The following is a 16782-nucleotide window of genomic DNA, read 5'->3' as shown; positions in this document are numbered from 1 at the left end:
TTTGGAGAAAATTGTGGAGACATTTTTTACTAGGGCTTGAGACAATCTAATACCTCTATATTCCTGTGTGGGTTGGAACCAAGAAAGCAGCTTTGCTGGAGACTGAACAATTGACTAGCATGGTCTCCCTTGTATCTAATTCCTAAAAATACCTCTCCAGAGGCATTAACTATATTCCACCTTTTCTGTAGTTATTAGTGTGCCCATTAGATGGCAAGTTGTCAGAGACTGGAAAAGATCCTGTCTCTGGATCCCTCTTGTGCCTCATAGAGCATGGAACTCAGCTGACCTGCTGACTGCATGGATGGATGGATGGATGAGTGGGTGGGTGGGTAGATGGATGGAGAGTTGGGTGAATGGATTCATGGAGAGCTGGATGGACAGGTAGATAGGCACACAGGCAAACATACAGGCAAGAGGGCTGGATGCTGTGTGAGCTCCATTACCTTATTTACTCCCTCTCATAGGTCATGTGCCTTTTGTGAACAACAGCTGTGCCACAGCAAAAAATGATGCTTAGAGCTCTTGCCTAGGCAAAGGGAGTAAGGGTCCAGCTCTAGAGACAGAGCACTGTAAAGTGTGTCATAACTAAAGATTTGAGAAAACAATTCTGATGGCATTACTTAAGAGAGCCTTGGCCTTGCTGGGCCATCTGGGAAGTACCAGGGAAGACAGATAAGCTGGAGTCTCCCAGGTCATTTAGACCCCCACAAGGCAGGGTTGGCTGTACTAAAGAGCTAGTAGAACTAGTAGAGCTAGTGTAGAAGCAAGTGTGAGACTGTGTCAGGAGAGCTGACCCGGAAGAGAAACACCTGCTCTCACAGAACTGTGCTTAAGGTATGCTTAAGGTGGAGCAGGATTCACTTAGACAAGTCAGATGTTGTTCAAGAGGTGGCATAGGTCCTAAAAGCTTCTGAGGACTGCCTCCCTTTGCTCAAAACAGAACATTCCGGTAAGCAGTGTTTCTCCAAGAGGAGTCTGCAGATTACCCATATCAAAAATCACCTGCAGGACTTAACAGTGTATCCAGACCCACTGGCACAAATTCTATGGAGATAATGGCTGGGAATCTGCCCTTGTCACAAGTTCTTCGTGTGATTTCTAAGCATGTTCAAGTTGAAATCCTGCTCCCCAAATACTGAACTATAGACCCTACCCCAATACCCTATCATGAGAGAGCAGGGTGTCTCAACTAGGAGTCAAACTCCACTGGGACTTTGCCTCCTTCCTCACAGCCAGCTCTCCCTGGAGTCTGCTGCCCTTCCCAAGGGCCCAACTGGCCCCACCCCAACCCCCAGGACCAGGGAGAGAGAAGCTTTGAGAGAGTTCCTCAGAGGAATGGCACACTGCCCTGTGACAAACACAGTGGCCCTAACATCCTTCCCCTCTGCCCCCATCCAGAAGCAATTCACAACACTCTTAAGTGGTCAGGGATGCCCTACAGTGACTTCAGGGGGCTCAGAAGCCTAAGACCTTTGTTTACCTCACTCCTTTTGTTCTCACTTCTGGAAGCTGATTGTGTCCTATACAGGTGAGAACAACCCGGCTCATGTGGCCTAGTCCACTTCTTTCTAAAATCAGGTCCAGTTTCTCTTTAGATCTCCATTTGGGGTGTGGGTATCTTTTCATCTTTTCATCCATTCATTCATGCTTACTAGCCCGACACTCAATGCCTAGTACTGAGTGCTCAACATCTAGCTTACTTGAGTAGGTTTCTTAACTTCTGAACCTGTTTCCTGTTCTGTAAAATGAGAGTGATCCTAAGTTCCCACTTCATACATTTTGTGAGGAATTAACAGTAATGTATGTGAAAGTGCCTGGCACATTGTAGGTGCTCAGTAAATGTCAATCCTCTTTGTACTCTTCCAGGTGCTTTGGAAGGCAAGAGATGTGCAAGCCATTGGTTTGCCTTTGTTGTATTCACAATTCACTTGGAGAAATCAGTTCTCAAATAATAACAATAGGAGGTTGTCCTGGGTGTGTTTAAGTGCAGTCAGTGGTGAGAAAGGAAGAGGTCATCTGAGGCTGAGGCAGGCTTCCCATGACCTCTGGAAGGTACAGTTTGTAAACCTTGGACACCTATCAGCTGAGTTGTATTTCCTCATCTATAAAAGGGAATGATCACACCTGCCCTGCCCACCTCACAGGAATGCCACGAGGCTCAAAACAAATAATGAATGTGGGGAATCTAAAATCAGTAAAATGTTATGGAATAGTTCATTCAAACGTAAGAGGCAGGGCTGGGGATGTGGCTCTGTGGTAGAGCACTTACCTAGCATGCATAAGGCCCTGGATTCCATCCCCAACACCAAAAATAAACTTGAGATGGGATGGAAATGATAAAGGGGAGGTGTATTTTGCAGTGGGGAGAGGCCCCCCTGTAGGAGGAACAAGTGAGAAAATGTGTCCTATACCCCAGGACTCTCAAAGGGCCAACCTGACCTACAGTTGGTTTTCAAAGAGAAAGGGAGGTCAGACGCAAGCCCTGAGCAGGAATAGAACTGTTCCAACGAGACTCCTTCCCCTAATTAACAGTAACAGCCATCAAGAACTTGGAATATTACAGACTCCACTGAGTATGAGTAAAGAACTGGTGGGGAAGAACATGAATTCTGAACAACCCCCTCCCCGTGCCTGTGCAGGCACCAACAAAATGCCAGTCTGTGGGGTACAGCACAGCACTAGGACAATGAGGGTCTGCCCAGAGGCTTCACCTTCGGCTAAAAATGCAGACAGGTGAGCCAGGGCAGTGATGGTGAAAAATAATAGCTGGTTACCCCCAGTGGGGACTACAAGCCAGCCCAGGTGGCTAGGCCCTGCAGAGCCAGGAGCTGGAGCACCGACCCATCATCTCCCCACTCTGCCCCACCTCTCCTGTTCCTGGGGCCTGTAGAAGGACAAGCTGTTCCCACTGAGCCCTGCCAGGCTGCGCTTTAACCCCTACAATCCTTCCTAATCCTCCTCCGCTCCACCCCTCCAGCTGCTCCTTGCCAGCCCTGGCATTCTGCCTGCTGGCATCAGCCGTACACTTGCCCCTCCCAGACTCCCCTCTCTCCCCAAGAAGAGCCAGGGGTTGGCCCAGGGCCTTCCTGAGCACAGTCAGCAGGCTGGGCACCTGCTCCTCAACAGAGAGTCAGAGACCAAGGCTCGGAGTCTGACCCAGCCTATTCTCCTGCACACCCTTGTTCTCAGTTTAGAGTACTGTTCCTATGATGGAACCTGAGTACCTGGGTCCTATTTGCCCCTGGGGCTGCTGACTCATCTTCTGAGGCCTTGGGTTCCAGCTGTTCAATGACAGGGAGATTATATAAACTGAGGTCATGTGATTTTCCTCTCAGGTGGGACTTTGGACTTGAATGCTGCCCTGCAGCAAGTGGTGGTTCTCCAGGGAGAGCAGCTGAGGATGGCAGGACTGCCCAAGAGCTCCTAGGTGAGAGAGAAGCTGACCTTCCTCTCTCATCCCTTACTCCTGTTGACTTGGCCACATTGGACTGCATCCCTGCTGGCTAGTCCAGCTTGGCAGCTTGAGACCCTGGGGCCCATCCTCACCCATACCCACCCCAGGCTCACTCAGCTTCCCTGAGGAGATCAGAATTCCAGAGGACTTGAATCTGTGCTGCCAGCACAGGAAGGTCACTCAGGGAAAGCATTAATGGAGAGTTCTCACAGCCAGGGAGGGCCAGTACTAGCTGCTGAGAAGGAAAGGGCAGCTAGTTTGTGGTTTGATTAGAATCAGCAAGATGCTGATGTCTCCATTCCTTGAAGACTGGCTGTCGGCTGTGACCTGGTTGGTGGCCTTAGCACTGCCAAACCCAGGTTTGATTTCTCAGTCAGTGACCAGAACCATCCATCCTCCCTGCCTTTTCCTCTGCCCCTACCCCATGACATCTTCAGGAGTTAATGTGGTGCTGGGGTGGGGCTCAGCAATGCAGAAGTTAATCCAAGCCTGGCAAAATGTTCCCTGCCCCTGGGGGAGCCGCTCCACTGACCATCGGCTTTAGAAATAAACATCAGGTTCAAAGCCCAGAGCTGCACACGTGGCTCTTTGCCTGCCCCCCTTACCTCAATGGATAAGTAAAACTGGCACCCCGGACAGAGGTATAAGCAAGAGAAGGAAGTATATGGGCTTCAGGAATCCAGCTGGTTCAGGCCAGACTGCCTGGGGCTTAAAAGAGTACAGAGAATTATCTTGGCCTCTTGTGTGTGTGTGTGGGGGGGGGATCCAAGTCATACAGGGACACAGAACTTCCTCCAGCTAGTGAGGGAAGCAGACTGACCCTCCTCCCAAGGCACACTGTGGACTACAAGCTCAACCCCTAACAAGGATGCAGAGCCTCTACCTTTTCATCTGTCAGTCAATCAGACCACCAGTCTATCTATAGCAACTGTAGGTACTTGCTAGGAACCAGGTCACTGGCCTTGAGACATATGCCTAAGCCCAAGCAATGTCACCAAACTCTGGACCAATATACAGATCTGAAAGAGGACAATCTTAGGTCCTGGCCTCACAGAGCTAACTCAGAGTTTAATGTATTCATACTCCATCTCTTGCCAGGAAGGATGTGAGGTGAAGAACATGACATCCTACATGGGAAGCAGGCAAGTCCAAGTTTTTGAGAAATGGGAGTATTGGTCATCAGGAATGAGCCCAGCTCAGATTATCTTGATATACCTAAGCATAGAAAGTCACAGAGCCTAGGCCACACACAGATCCCAAAAGATGATCTCCTTTGTGCAAAGCCCACTTCAAGAAATGGCACTAGGGAAAAAGGGTCTCCCAGGGACTGGGCTAGTTGAGAAACAAGCTATAATTATTTGTTGGCTGTGTCTGGGAGCAGCCAGACCTTCTGGATAAGACTGAATCCTGTGTGAAGTCTTTCTACTCACCCCAGACTTCTCAAAGCACTCGCATACTAGAGCTTTCCCCATCTGGCCCACCCTGGTCCCGGCGAGCTGCTCCCTGCCAATCTCCTGCATCCCAGGAAAGATTGAGAATGTTCATGGCAGAATGCCAAGGTGTCCTGGGGCAGGAATGCTCACGTCACTGGCTCTAAGTCATGGGGACACAGGCCAAATGCTGCAGTGGGTGAATACTCTTGGGCAGTGTCCCCCCACCCACAGCACACTTGCTCAACATGCAGAACCAGACTCACACCCCACCCTCTGAGGCTCAGTGGGACTTGCAGGATTCCCAGCAGAGCCTGGTCTGACTGTCTTCATTAAGACCTCATTAAGAGAATCCACAACCCTGCCCTTGAGGAGGCTTCGCATGCTGGCACAACCAAGACAAACCACACATAATCTAAGACCATTTACGAAAGTTTTAGAGACACTTATAAAACAAAAATAAACACATTAAGATAAATTAATAGCATGCAAACTGAATGCTAGTAGTAGACTGAGGATATGCAGTAATGGGGTGTTTAGAACTGGGTGGAGTTAATTAGAGAAGACTGTGGAAGATATGAGTTTTGAGCAGAATTTACAAGTAAGTAATTGACAGAGAGCAGAAAGGGCATCCCAGAATTTCCTAGCAATTGTTAAAAGTGCGAGTTATTAGACAGGTCTGGGCTCAAAATTCCAGTGTCATCATTTATTAGCCTTCGGATCCTGGCAAGTCATTTGACCTCTATGGGCTTCATCTGTAATATAGAGATAATAGTTACTACTTCATCATGTAATTATGGAAATTAACTTGGATAATATACATAAAGCCCTTAGAATAGTGTCTGACATTTAATAAGGACTTAATCAGTGGCAGGTCTGTTGTTGTTTGGCAGTTTTCTTTAAGCAGAGAATAAGAGCAGTTCAGTTGGTGGTAGGGAGCAGAAAAGCAGGAGAATGGTGACAGTGGAGGGAGGCCATGGAGAATGGCCTTAGGCATTACCTGAGTCTTCCCAACTGGATGTAAGACACTGTAGTTGTTTCAGAGAAGACACAATGCTATTGAATTCAAGCTTTGTGCAGACAATACAGGACCTGCTCTAAAGGGTGTAGCTGGAGAGAAGGAAGCTTGGAGGAAAAGGCTGTTGCCCTGTCCAGGTTAGGTCAGAGTCTGGAGATCACACTCCAGACAAGACTGCCCTCAAGGATCACAGAGCACAGCAGCCTTCGGTTCCTGTCACCTGTCCCCTTCTGCTGTCACCAGTACTAGAAGAGGTCATGGTGACGATACTCTCCCTGCTCCCTCCCATTATCACTAAATTGCTGTTTTGTGGGTGGCCTAGCCCACACATGTGTCCCGGGCCCAATCTCCATGTGTCTGTGGTCATGTGTGCAATGCTCGTGTACATGTGGGGATGAGCACGCCAGGAGGAACAGAAGGAGCCCACAGATGAGTAACAGCACACACTGCTGCCTCTCAGAGTATTTTTAAACGCTAAAGATACTGGCTAAAAATAGCCAGCAAGCTCCAAACAAGATACTTTCTCTAGGCTGATTCGTGCACTTCCCTGTTAGGTGAGGGGGCGGAGCATAAAAAACCCGCCCCTCAAGACCCCCTGGTTCTTCCAAGTACTGCTGCACTTGGGGTCAGAGCAGAATGCTCACCCCCACACCAGCTGAACCCTGATCTCCCCATCTCCCACAAACGACTCAAATTTGAGATTCTCAAAGAGATGGAGTTGAGTAATTGGGTACCCAAAAAAGGTTCTTTCCTGGAGCCAAAAGGGCCGGTGACCTATTGTACCTTATAAAACGAGTACTGCCTCTCTTGATGATGGGCCAAACTAAGCTTGGAGGATGGAAACTCAGTGCCAAGGCCGTGGAAATCTTTCTTCTTTACCTGGGCCCATCCACCCACACAGATTGAGGGCCTGGGTCCCCCTGAATGCTGAACACAAGTTTATGCCATCTATGCATTTTGCCCTGAAAATAGTAGAGAGCTCTCGTGAGGGTCTCGAAATGATCTGCGGCACCCAAAAGTTCGGGGTTCTATGCTGCCTGGGCGGAAGCTCACCCGCGTGACGCTGGGTCTTGAGGAGGCGTCCTCTGCGGCCCCCAACGACAACTTGTTCTGAGTTGGGGCTGCGTGTTTCGGTTTCGCCCCTCCGGGGGACCTGCAGCCCTTTGCTGCTGGCGGACCCGGACGGGCCGGGTCGGGCCGGGGGTCACCTAGCTGCCCCGCGCGGAGCAGACCGGCGAGCTGCGGGGGGCAGGCCCGGCGGCCTCGCTGGTGTCCGCGTGCCGGGGATGGGCGGGGCTTCGGACCTGGCTCCGCCCTGGCGCTGACGTCGCGGGGCCCGAGGCGCCGGCGGGGCTGGCAGTCCGCGGGAGCGCGAGAGCCGAGCCGGGGCGGTTGGCGGCGCGCGGTGGGGAGGTTGAGGTGGAGGGGCGCGCGGTCCGTCCCGCGGTAACGGTTACCGCCGGGCGCCGCGGACCGTGTCCTGTGGCAGCCTCGCCGGCCTTGCTGTGCCGGCTGTGGCACCGCGCGGGGACTCCCCGTGCCCCCTGGACCAACGTTAGACGTGGGGCCGAGCCCGCCGCCCGCCCCCCAGCATGCGCACCTCGTACACGGTGACCCTGCCCGAGGAGCCCCCGGCCGCCCCCTTTCCCGCCCTCGCCAAGGAGCTGAGGCCGCGCTCCCCTCTCTCCCCGTCCCTGCTGCTCTCCACCTTCGTGGGGCTTCTGCTCAACAAAGCCAAGGTACGCGGGCCCCTTTCCGGGACCCCCCACGCCAAGGGTCTGGGGTCCCGCCTCCTCCCCAGGATGTCCCCGGATCGCCACGCGCCCCTCGGCGGGGGGGACGGATTCTTCCCAGCCCCCACCCCTCCTTTCCCATGGTCTCCCAGCAAGGAATGCCCCCTCCCCAGGTGATCACACTCTTACTCGCGGCCCCCTCCCCTTGTCCAGGTCCCAACTTCCGAGTCCCCCTTACCCTCCCTGTCGGTGACCTGGGCACCAGGTGGCTCTCGGTTTCTTAATTCCGGGCACCTATCAGGACAGGTGCAGGAAAGCGTAACCTTGACTAGGGCTGGTGTGTGAGGGAACTGGCAGCACACTGGACTCTGCCGGGTGACTCCTCCAAGGCCAGACCCCAGCAAGGAAGGCTGGTCCAAGGGGCCGCCTCCCACTCTGTTCCCAAAGGGCTCTCGCCCAGGGGTTGGTGACGGGGTCCTTTGACCCCGTGAAGGGCAGAGGAGTTGCAGACAGGTAAAAGGGGGCAACTTCCTTTCTCTTGCAGGCCCTCCAGGTGTGGGAAGTAGGCAGGGGATCCCTCAATTGAAGCAGCTGCCCTGAGTAATGCTGGGACTGAGGCTGGGCACTGTCCCCTTGGGGAAGGGAGAAGGGGCCTGAGCTTGACAGGTCTTATGTAACAGGCAGCAGCTCCCGTGTTGGCAGTGCGTGTCCTGCCCCGTGCCAGGGCCACACTGGGCTCCTTGGCTGTAGCCAGGACTCATGGCTGACCCTCCCTGCACAGGTAAAGTAAGCGTCTCCAGTATGAAGACTGGGGTCTCCAGTATGAAGACAAAAACCTCAGTAGGCCCCATACCCAAGATGACACCTCTTCATTAACCCAGGCGACAGCCCTGGCTCCTGCCCTGGGAAAGGAGTGCTATTTACCAACTCTGGAGGTGGCATCTGCTCTCTAGAACAGAGCTTGCTACAGAGTCAAAACTAGGTTTGTTGATGGCTTAGTGTAAGGGAGCACAGGGTCCAAACTTTCTCAACTCTTTGCACATGAGTCTCAGCATAACAGCTTTCCTTCTGCTTTCCCTTTAAAAGGCTGCCTCTACAGGGTCTCTATCCCACCTCCTCAAGTTCTAGCCTCTCTCTCCCTGCCAGGCTGAGGTAGGATTGTTTGCCCTGTAAGAAAGGTCACTCCTGGGACATTTTGTTCCTCTCTGGAATGGAAAGTGCTGACTTTCCCTAGAGCTCCTGATTTCCTATTCATGGCAGAAGAATATCTGGCTGGGCATAGAGCAGCCCTGATCTCCCCTAGTCTCTTACCCCTACTGCTACCCCTCACATTCCACACAGAGTGCTCAGAAATTGGCATGCAGTTTTAAACTCAGGAAATTTTAGACAAAAGCACAACTCCCCATCCTAAAAAAGAAAAATTAAAATTAGCAGAGGGGTCTAGTGATGCCTTAAAGGATCCTCTCTCCTTTCCCCACCCCAAGACCACAGAAGTATTAGATCCTTAGGAATAGTAACCATGAGAGATGAAACACCCTCCTTTACCTCCCACTGCTGGGTCAGAGTGAAAACAGGAGTGCCTCTGTAGGCAGATGACTCTGGTGTCCCTTTCCCCACCCCCACTAGTGCTTGGTGTGATATTGTCTCAGCTGAGGGCCTGCTTTGGTGTATATGGACATGGTCCCCAGTGGTAGAATGCTTTGCATATACAGCCTGTTTAGACAGATGTCGTCTGAGGCACAGAGGATAAGAGCTAATAAAGCACTGCCAAAAATAGGTGTAAGAGTGGGCATTCTGTGTGGGCACACTTAACATTTAAGTTTGGTTCCAAATGGGCAACATGGAGACTTCTGTAGCCTTTTTGTTTTTGTTGTTGTTGGGCCCCCTGGGAATCTTTCATCAATTCTGCCTGAAAATGCTGATAAGATCTCTGTCCTGGGGAATCATCTCTGGTGGCCCTTTTCCTGGAACATTGGGGTTTAGACTGTCAGTGAGGTAAAATTCAGATTTTGTTTGTGGCTGCATCCTGCCATCCCCAGCAAGCAGGATGCTCACACCCCACCTGCTGCCAGTAGGCGTTCTTTCCAGCCCCAGTTTTAAATCAGGTCTCTCTTCTGGGTGTATTTTCTCCCTTACCTGTTAGGATTGGACCTGACAACTAGCCAGGGGAGGGATCCTCTTACTTGTGGGATGGGCAAGGCAGTTCTTGAGAAAAGCCCTCCTTCAACCTGCTCCTCCCCACCCCCCCAACTGACAATCTCATGGGCTTTGAGCTGCTGACAGCCTATGAGGCTGTCAGCACATGGCATGAGTAATTTTAGCTGAGTTATTTCAGGCTCCTGTTCTGATCAGGGTTGAGCTGGCCCCACGCATGCCCCAGCCAGTGTTGCTCCAGAGTTGCCTGCTCCCAGGTGCCCTTCCTGAAAGAGGGAGCGGCAGACTCACCGGCAAACTGTTTCTTTAACCCTTTGGGCTGAAGGTCTTCTGATTCCTTTGGAGGTATGCCCAGGATTAGCCAAGATCCCTTGACAAACAATGCTCAGAGTCCGCAATCTAGCACCTGCTCTCTCTCCAGCCCCCTCACCAACCTCCACAATAGAGACAAGAGCAAGAGTGGCACCTTCAGCCAGGTGCTCACCTCGGCTTGGCTGCAGTATGCCATCAGAAGGATTCTCAGTCAGTGGCCAGTCAGGATGTTGAAACTGGAACCAGGCAGGGAGGATTCTCCCAGCCTTTCATCAGCCCTTAGGAGCTGAGCTCAGCTGGAAGGAATTCCACCTGTCTCTGGCAATTCAGACTTGAGTTTTTCCCAGCTGAATATCGAAACTTAATTGGGTGTTTTGTCATTTAACTTTTCATAAGCTCCTTGAAGTGCCTGTTAGGATAGCTGCTTTCTATATTGGACATTTAGTCTAAATGTAGGTCATTTGAGACAGGCCTGGATTTGGGACTTAAATACCCTAATATATGAATTCCTAGTCTGTAGTTCGAATCTCCAGTCACTACAATAACATAAAGATGGGGAATATGTAGTGCATACAAGAAAGAAAACCCCTGAAGAACATTTTTTGTTGTGTATTCAAATTAAGCCGCCTTCAGCCCTCTTTCCTCCAAGGTACAGGGACTAAGGTTGAAAAAGAAAACAGGTGTGGCCTGCTGCTATGGCTCCAGCTGGCAGACAGTTGCATGAGAGAGCCCAGCAGAGGGCCAGCCACTTTGCCTCATTCTTACATATTTTGTGTTCTTTGCTTACAGAATTCTAAGAGTGCCCAGGGTCTGGCTGGTCTTCGAAACCTTGGGAACACGGTGAGTTCTTCCTAGCCTACCTTTTTCCTGGGGCCACTCCTATTCTTCTGGGAAAATTTAACCAGAGTCCCTTCCTGGCTCCAACTGACTCCCTGCCCTCTAGGGCAGTTGGTACCTGTCCTTCCTGGCGAGTGTTTCATGGAATTGCTAGGCTCTGCCTCACCCGCCCCCAGCAGGAAGCACTGCCAAAAGGAAGTTCCCCTTTTAACTGTCAGCTTGCTCCTCTCCTGGATCCTTCTCCTTGAGGATACCCATTGCTTCCCACCCCTTCTGTCCAGCGTACCCACTCCCTTTTACTCACCTCAGTTGTAAACAACCAGTTATGTCTCCTGGGCCAATAGTAGCAATTTGCTTTACTTCACCCCTTTCACATAGAAAAAGAGAAACTTGAGGCTGTAAGAAGTTCATTTCTGAGTAGATGAAAACAAAGAGCCTTTGGTGCTAAGTAATAGAAATGCCACATAAAAGTTTGATCTCCCCCACTGTATAGATAAATATATACCAGAGATAAATTAACTTATAAAGACAACACGGTTTTTGGCTCACAGAGGTTTCAGTTCATGAACAATTAATTGGCCCTATTACTTTGAGCTTACAGTGAGGCAGCACATCATGGCAGGAACATGGTAAAGCAAAACCACTCACCTCATGGCCAGGATATGAAAGAGAAAAGAGACTGGGGTCCCACAGTCCCCTTCAAGGGTGTATTCCCAGTGACCTAAAGACCTCCCCTAGAGCCCCACTTAAAATGTCCAGCACCATGGGCTGGGGTCCAAGTTTCTAACCTTTGGGGGACATTTAAGGTCGATACTGTGGTCCCCGCTGATTTTCTGGATCATCTCTTGCAGTGCTTCATGAACTCGATTCTGCAGTGCCTGAGCAACACCCGGGAGCTGAGAGATTACTGCCTCCAGAGGCTCTATATGCGGGACCTCAGCCACACCAGCAATGCACACACAACCCTCATGGAAGGTGAAGAACCGTGCATGGACATGGCCCTGCTTCCTCACTTGATGCTTTTTCCACTCCACTCGAATAGTGCAAATAGTTGTGTTTTAGAAATACCTCTCTACTTTTCTGTCTTTGCCTACTTTTTGTTGGGATTCTAATTTGAGTTTCTTATAGAAAATATCTCGCCTGCCCTCCACACCCTTTCTCTGCTCTCTTCTTCCAACAGAGTTTGCAAAACTAATCCAGACCATATGGACTTCATCCCCCAATGATGTGGTGAGCCCTTCTGAGTTCAAGACCCAGATCCAGAGATATGCACCACGCTTCGTTGGTTATAAGTAAGGGTCCTGCAAACATGTCCTCCCAAGGTGGGTGGCAGCAAGAGCAGAGTCTTGATACAGAAGTGTTGCTCACACTTTTTTCTCTGGGTTAGTCAGCAGGATGCTCAGGAGTTCCTCCGCTTTCTTCTGGATGGGCTCCACAATGAGGTGAACCGAGTGACAGTGAGGCCTAAGTCCAACCCTGAGAACCTTGATCATCTCCCGTAAGTAGGGGAGGATGCTATAGGGAAACAAAACTTTTGTGAACTTGAATTTTCAGCCTGTTTCTTTGGGGTAAATTATTTTGGGGAGAACCAGATTTGCTTTTGAAGATCAAAGATCCACGTTGACATACCCTTAAGCTTAACATAGTTAGAGCTCTGACCCAGTTTTCTTCCTTCTTTGGTTCCCAGTGATGATGAAAAAGGGCGACAGATGTGGAGGAAATATCTAGAACGAGAAGACAGTCGGATTGGGGGTAAGTGCACAGACGGAAAAAATGGCTGCCTTATTGTAACCTGTTTCACCTGAGCGGAGCATGAAAAGCCCTGAGTATGGGCTGGGGACGTGGCTCAAGCCGTAGCGCGCTTGCCTGGCATGCATGCGGCCCGGGTTCGATCCTCAGCACCACATACAAAGATGTTGTGTCCGCTGAAAACTAAAAAATAAATATTAAAAATTCTCTAAAAAAAAAAAAAAGAAAAGCCCTGAGTAGATCTGAGGTCAGCCCAGTGGGGGAGCACTTGCCTAGCACGTGTGAAGCCCTGGGTCCCACCAGCACTGCAAAAAAGAAAAGCCTTAAGAGTCATTCTGCGGGGAACTCTGCTTCTGCCCACATCCAACAAACTGAGGCAGGAACAGTGAGAAGACTGTGTGCACCCCCCCCCCCCTGTGTTCAGCATCTCCTGACCTTCTCTTCCCAGATCTCTTTGTTGGGCAGCTAAAGAGCTCCCTGACATGTACCGACTGTGGTTACTGCTCTACAGTCTTTGATCCCTTCTGGGACCTCTCACTGCCCATTGCTAAGGTATGCACTACTGTTGCCCCACGTTTGGAGCTCCCTCCTGTCCTTCCATGTCATCAACAGCTGACCTATACTTTTTTTTCTCTCCAGCGAGGTTATCCTGAGGTAACACTAATGGACTGCATGAGGCTTTTCACCAAAGAGGATGTGCTTGATGGTGATGAAAAGCCAGTAAGTCATCCTTTGACAGCAACAGCATATTTCCATGAGACTTCTCTGGGAAAGGTCCAGCCGAGGAGTTACTAGACTTGCCCTTTGATTTCTCCCACAGGTTCTTTAGCTCTGTTTATCTTGTCTTTCAGACATGCTGTCGCTGCCGAGCCAGAAAAAGATGTATAAAGAAATTCTCCATCCAGAGGTTCCCAAAGATCTTGGTGCTCCGTATCCTTAAGGTCCCTGGGCCTTGGCTTTTTTTTTTGGGGGGGGGAGTACTTGGGATTGAACTCAGTGGCACTCAACCACTGAGACACATCCCCAGTCCTATTTTGTATTTTATTTAGAGACAGGGTCTCACTGAATTGCTTTGCATCTCACCATTACTGAGGCTGGCTTTGAACTTGTGATTCTCTTATCTCATCCTCCTGAGCCACTGGGATTACAGGCTTGCACTGCTGCACCTGGCCCTAGCCCTTTTTAAATTTTATTTAGAGACAGGATCTTCTCTAAGTTGCTGAGGCTGACTGAAATTGCAGTCCTCCTGCCTCGACCTCCTGTGCCACTGTACCTAGCAGGGACCTGACTTATGAGAATGACTGATGACAAAGAGATCATCTAAAATCACCAAAATTTTGGTGAGAGGAGCAGAGTAGGAAAATTTGAAACTTTTAGACTTCCTTGTGTTTGCTTTTCTGCTTCCTGAGGAAGGTGCAGTTGCTTGTGTGGTCTCATCTAGTTGCCTCTCTTCTTGCCATGCATCTGTCCTTAACTCATCAATCCCAGACCTGAAGCGGTTCTCAGAATCCAGGATACGAACCAGCAAGCTCACAACATTTGTGAATTTCCCACTAAGAGACCTGGACTTGAGAGAATTTGCCTCAGAAAACACCAGTGAGTATCTTTAAGAAGTGAAGAATCAGGGCACAGTGTCTAAGATACAGATGAGAAGCAAGGAAATGACAGGAAGCTAACATGAGTTAGCAAAAGATTGGGAAGAAGAGGCAGGAGGAGGGAATAGGGCGGTAGAGAGTGCCCCCGGACTCAATGCCTTGCATTTCCTCCCCAGACCACGCTGTTTACAACCTGTATGCTGTGTCCAATCACTCCGGAACCACCATGGGCGGCCATTATACAGCCTACTGCCGAAGTCCAGTGACAGGCGAATGGCACACTTTCAATGACTCCAGGTGGGAGAGGGGGCTCAGGCAGGGCTCCTGGCTGTCAGACCACATGTCTCTCAGTGCGTGCTCAAAAGCTACTTAACACACACAAGTCTGCCCGTTCTGAGGCTATCAAAAGACACAGAAGTTGGGCCAAGCCTGGTGGCGCATGCCTTGTAGTCCCAGCAACTTGGGAGGCTGATGCAAGAGGATTCCAGGTTTGAGGCCACCTTAGCAACTAAGGGAGGTCCTGTCTCAAATTTTTTTAAAAATTAAAAAGGGCTGGGGATGTGGCTTAGTGGTAAAGTTCCCCTGAGTTCAACCCCCAGGATTAACCTAACCAAACCAACAGAGTTTGGCTGTGGGTGTGTAATAGAGAAGTGAGAGACAGGGGCCTCACACTTCTTCAGCCACTCAGCTCTGTGAACCTGATGACCTCCCAGGCCAGGACTCTGACTTTTCCCTGCTCTCTTCACAGTGTCACGCCCATGTCCTCCAGCCAAGTCCGCACCAGCGACGCCTATTTGCTCTTCTACGAGTTGGCCAGTCCACCCTCCCGTATGTAGCAGCAAGGAGCTACAGCCCTTCCCCCTTCCCCGTGGTGGCCCCACACCCTAAGTTTTTTAAAAAGACAAAAAAAAAAAAACAACAACAAAAAAACCTGACAAATAAGAGAAAAATAAACTAAAATAAAGCTGCTGAGCAGGAGTTGATGCAGCCTGGTCAGGGTCTGGAGCAAGGAGCTGGGTGCCCCCAAGCCATGGCCTGGCGGGAAGATCCACTGGACACAGAGACCGGAGTCAGCACAGTGCTCCCTCGGCTTCTCTTGTTTGCATTTTTAAGCTTGTGGTTTTTTCCTGTGTGTAATAAACAACAGCAGTCTGTGGGGAGAAGATCTTCGTCCACCTGCCGTCCTCTCCAGCCCCTGCGCCTCCTGGGAAGACAGCACCCTCTGGAGCCTTCTGGGAGCATCATTGCCTGCATCATGGCACCGTTGAGGAGCTGGCGCCTGTCTCTACCTGGACCTGCTCACCAGTCCAGAGCAGGAAGCACCCATGAGCCAAGAGCCCTCTTAACGCTGCTAACTCCAAGGGCACAGGCAAGGGGACATCTTTGAGGAAAGCTGGTTTGGGTTTTTTTTTAAAGCCCAGATTTTTTTACTTACCGTAATGAAAGTGTTCAGACTGGAGACCCTCTCCTCCACACCCCTTCATAGCTGGCATGTTGGGCTGGTCCTTTTTGTGTAATTCTTCAAGTAGAACTTTCCCAGTGCTAGCCCCCTGTGGTGCTAGGCGGGGTTGGCCAGGCCCAAGCACACCACAGTAGACCTGGGATCTAAACAAGTTTTTGTTTGGGGTTTTTCATTTTGTTTTGGATGGAATCTAGTTGCCTCCAAGAATTGTGCCTTATAGCATTTGGGGACCAGGGGGTAACTGCCCCTCCCTGAAATATCCCTCAGTCCCTTCCCTTTTCCCCAGTGCCATGTTCAAACCCACTGGGGGAAATAGGGTCCCGCCCTGAGCCCCTGGTACGTTGTGCATTGCAGTGAGGCTAAGAGGGAAGTAGGTAAAACGATTTCTTACGATAGTGTATCAGTCCTTCCTGTCCGCCACCTCTTACCTACCCTGGTCTACTCCCTAGCTGTTTGAAGGATAGCACAAGCCCCCTGTCCCTCAAGCTTCTCTCCTTTAATTTATTCTCTTTTAACATCCCTTTCCCCTTGCCTTCCTGCCACCTGCCCCTTCTCAGAGCCTCCTAGACACAGGCCCTCTGGACCGAGTTTCTCAGGGATGCCCATGCCACCCCTCAGCTCCTCTTGGTGTTGGCCTTTGGTCCTTCCTTAGGAGCTGGAGCCTGGGTGTCTGGGGACATCTTGCCTCTGTTGTATGATTCCTGGGTTTTGCCCTAAGTTGTTAGACAAAACTCCATGCCATCCCAGAGAGCAAAGTTGTTCAGCACTGAGGCATGGAGCACTGTGCACTTTGCACACTCCACAGCTGGGCCCAGCCTGTGCCCCAGGGAGCCTGGACCATCCCAGAGCTCCTGGGACCAGGCACTAGAGAAAGACACCCTGAGTTTTACCTGGCCTGACACCCTTTTCTAGGGAAGACCTGTGAATCTGAGCCCAAGGGCTGGTGTACACTTGTTTACTGTGTAAGCAAGAGTAGAAGAATGTCTAATGTACAGTGGAACCTTGTACAGAATAAATAATAGCTTTGAGAAAGAA

At 50.6% G+C, this 16782-nt stretch overlaps 1 protein-coding gene and 1 long non-coding RNA gene across 8 annotated transcripts in view; one reads left to right on the top strand and one right to left on the bottom strand.

The window, feature by feature from the left end:
• LOC144377206 (uncharacterized) overlaps window positions 1-7224 on the bottom strand; it is an 18543-nt gene extending 11319 nt beyond the window's left edge. Inside the window, exon 1 of the long non-coding RNA XR_013437940.1 lies at window positions 6959-7224. This is a non-coding gene — a long non-coding RNA (uncharacterized LOC144377206). The remainder of the gene's footprint in view (window positions 1-6958) is intronic.
• The window catches only part of Usp2 (ubiquitin specific peptidase 2), a 25755-nt gene extending 8973 nt beyond the window's left edge, over window positions 1-16782 (top strand). For 3 of the 7 annotated variants that reach the window (XM_013360004.4, XM_013360003.4, XM_040285372.2), the window contains exons 3-14: window positions 10894-10944; window positions 11793-11916; window positions 12122-12233; window positions 12329-12439; window positions 12629-12693; window positions 13139-13242; window positions 13330-13410; window positions 13542-13620; window positions 14179-14286; window positions 14462-14582; window positions 15034-15113; window positions 15433-16782. In XM_013360004.4, coding sequence (XP_013215458.2) covers window positions 10894-10944; window positions 11793-11916; window positions 12122-12233; window positions 12329-12439; window positions 12629-12693; window positions 13139-13242; window positions 13330-13410; window positions 13542-13620; window positions 14179-14286; window positions 14462-14582; window positions 15034-15113; window positions 15433-15614 — 1218 coding nt within the window. In that variant the 3' untranslated portion in view covers window positions 15615-16782. Of the gene's footprint in view, window positions 1-7305; window positions 7645-10893; window positions 10945-11792; window positions 11917-12121; window positions 12234-12328; window positions 12440-12628; window positions 12694-13138; window positions 13243-13329; window positions 13411-13541; window positions 13621-14178; window positions 14287-14461; window positions 14583-15033 lie in introns of those variants that run through there. The other 4 variants (XM_005328376.5, XM_078047162.1, XM_005328374.5 and 1 more) reach the window with 4 other exon arrangements.

Source organism: Ictidomys tridecemlineatus, chromosome 4 (assembly GCF_052094955.1).
Source record: "Ictidomys tridecemlineatus isolate mIctTri1 chromosome 4, mIctTri1.hap1, whole genome shotgun sequence".
In the NCBI taxonomy this organism is placed as follows: Eukaryota; Metazoa; Chordata; class Mammalia; order Rodentia; family Sciuridae; genus Ictidomys; species Ictidomys tridecemlineatus.
The sequence above is the reverse complement of the archived record's forward strand: the minus strand, read 5'-3'. Positions and strand labels throughout refer to the sequence as shown.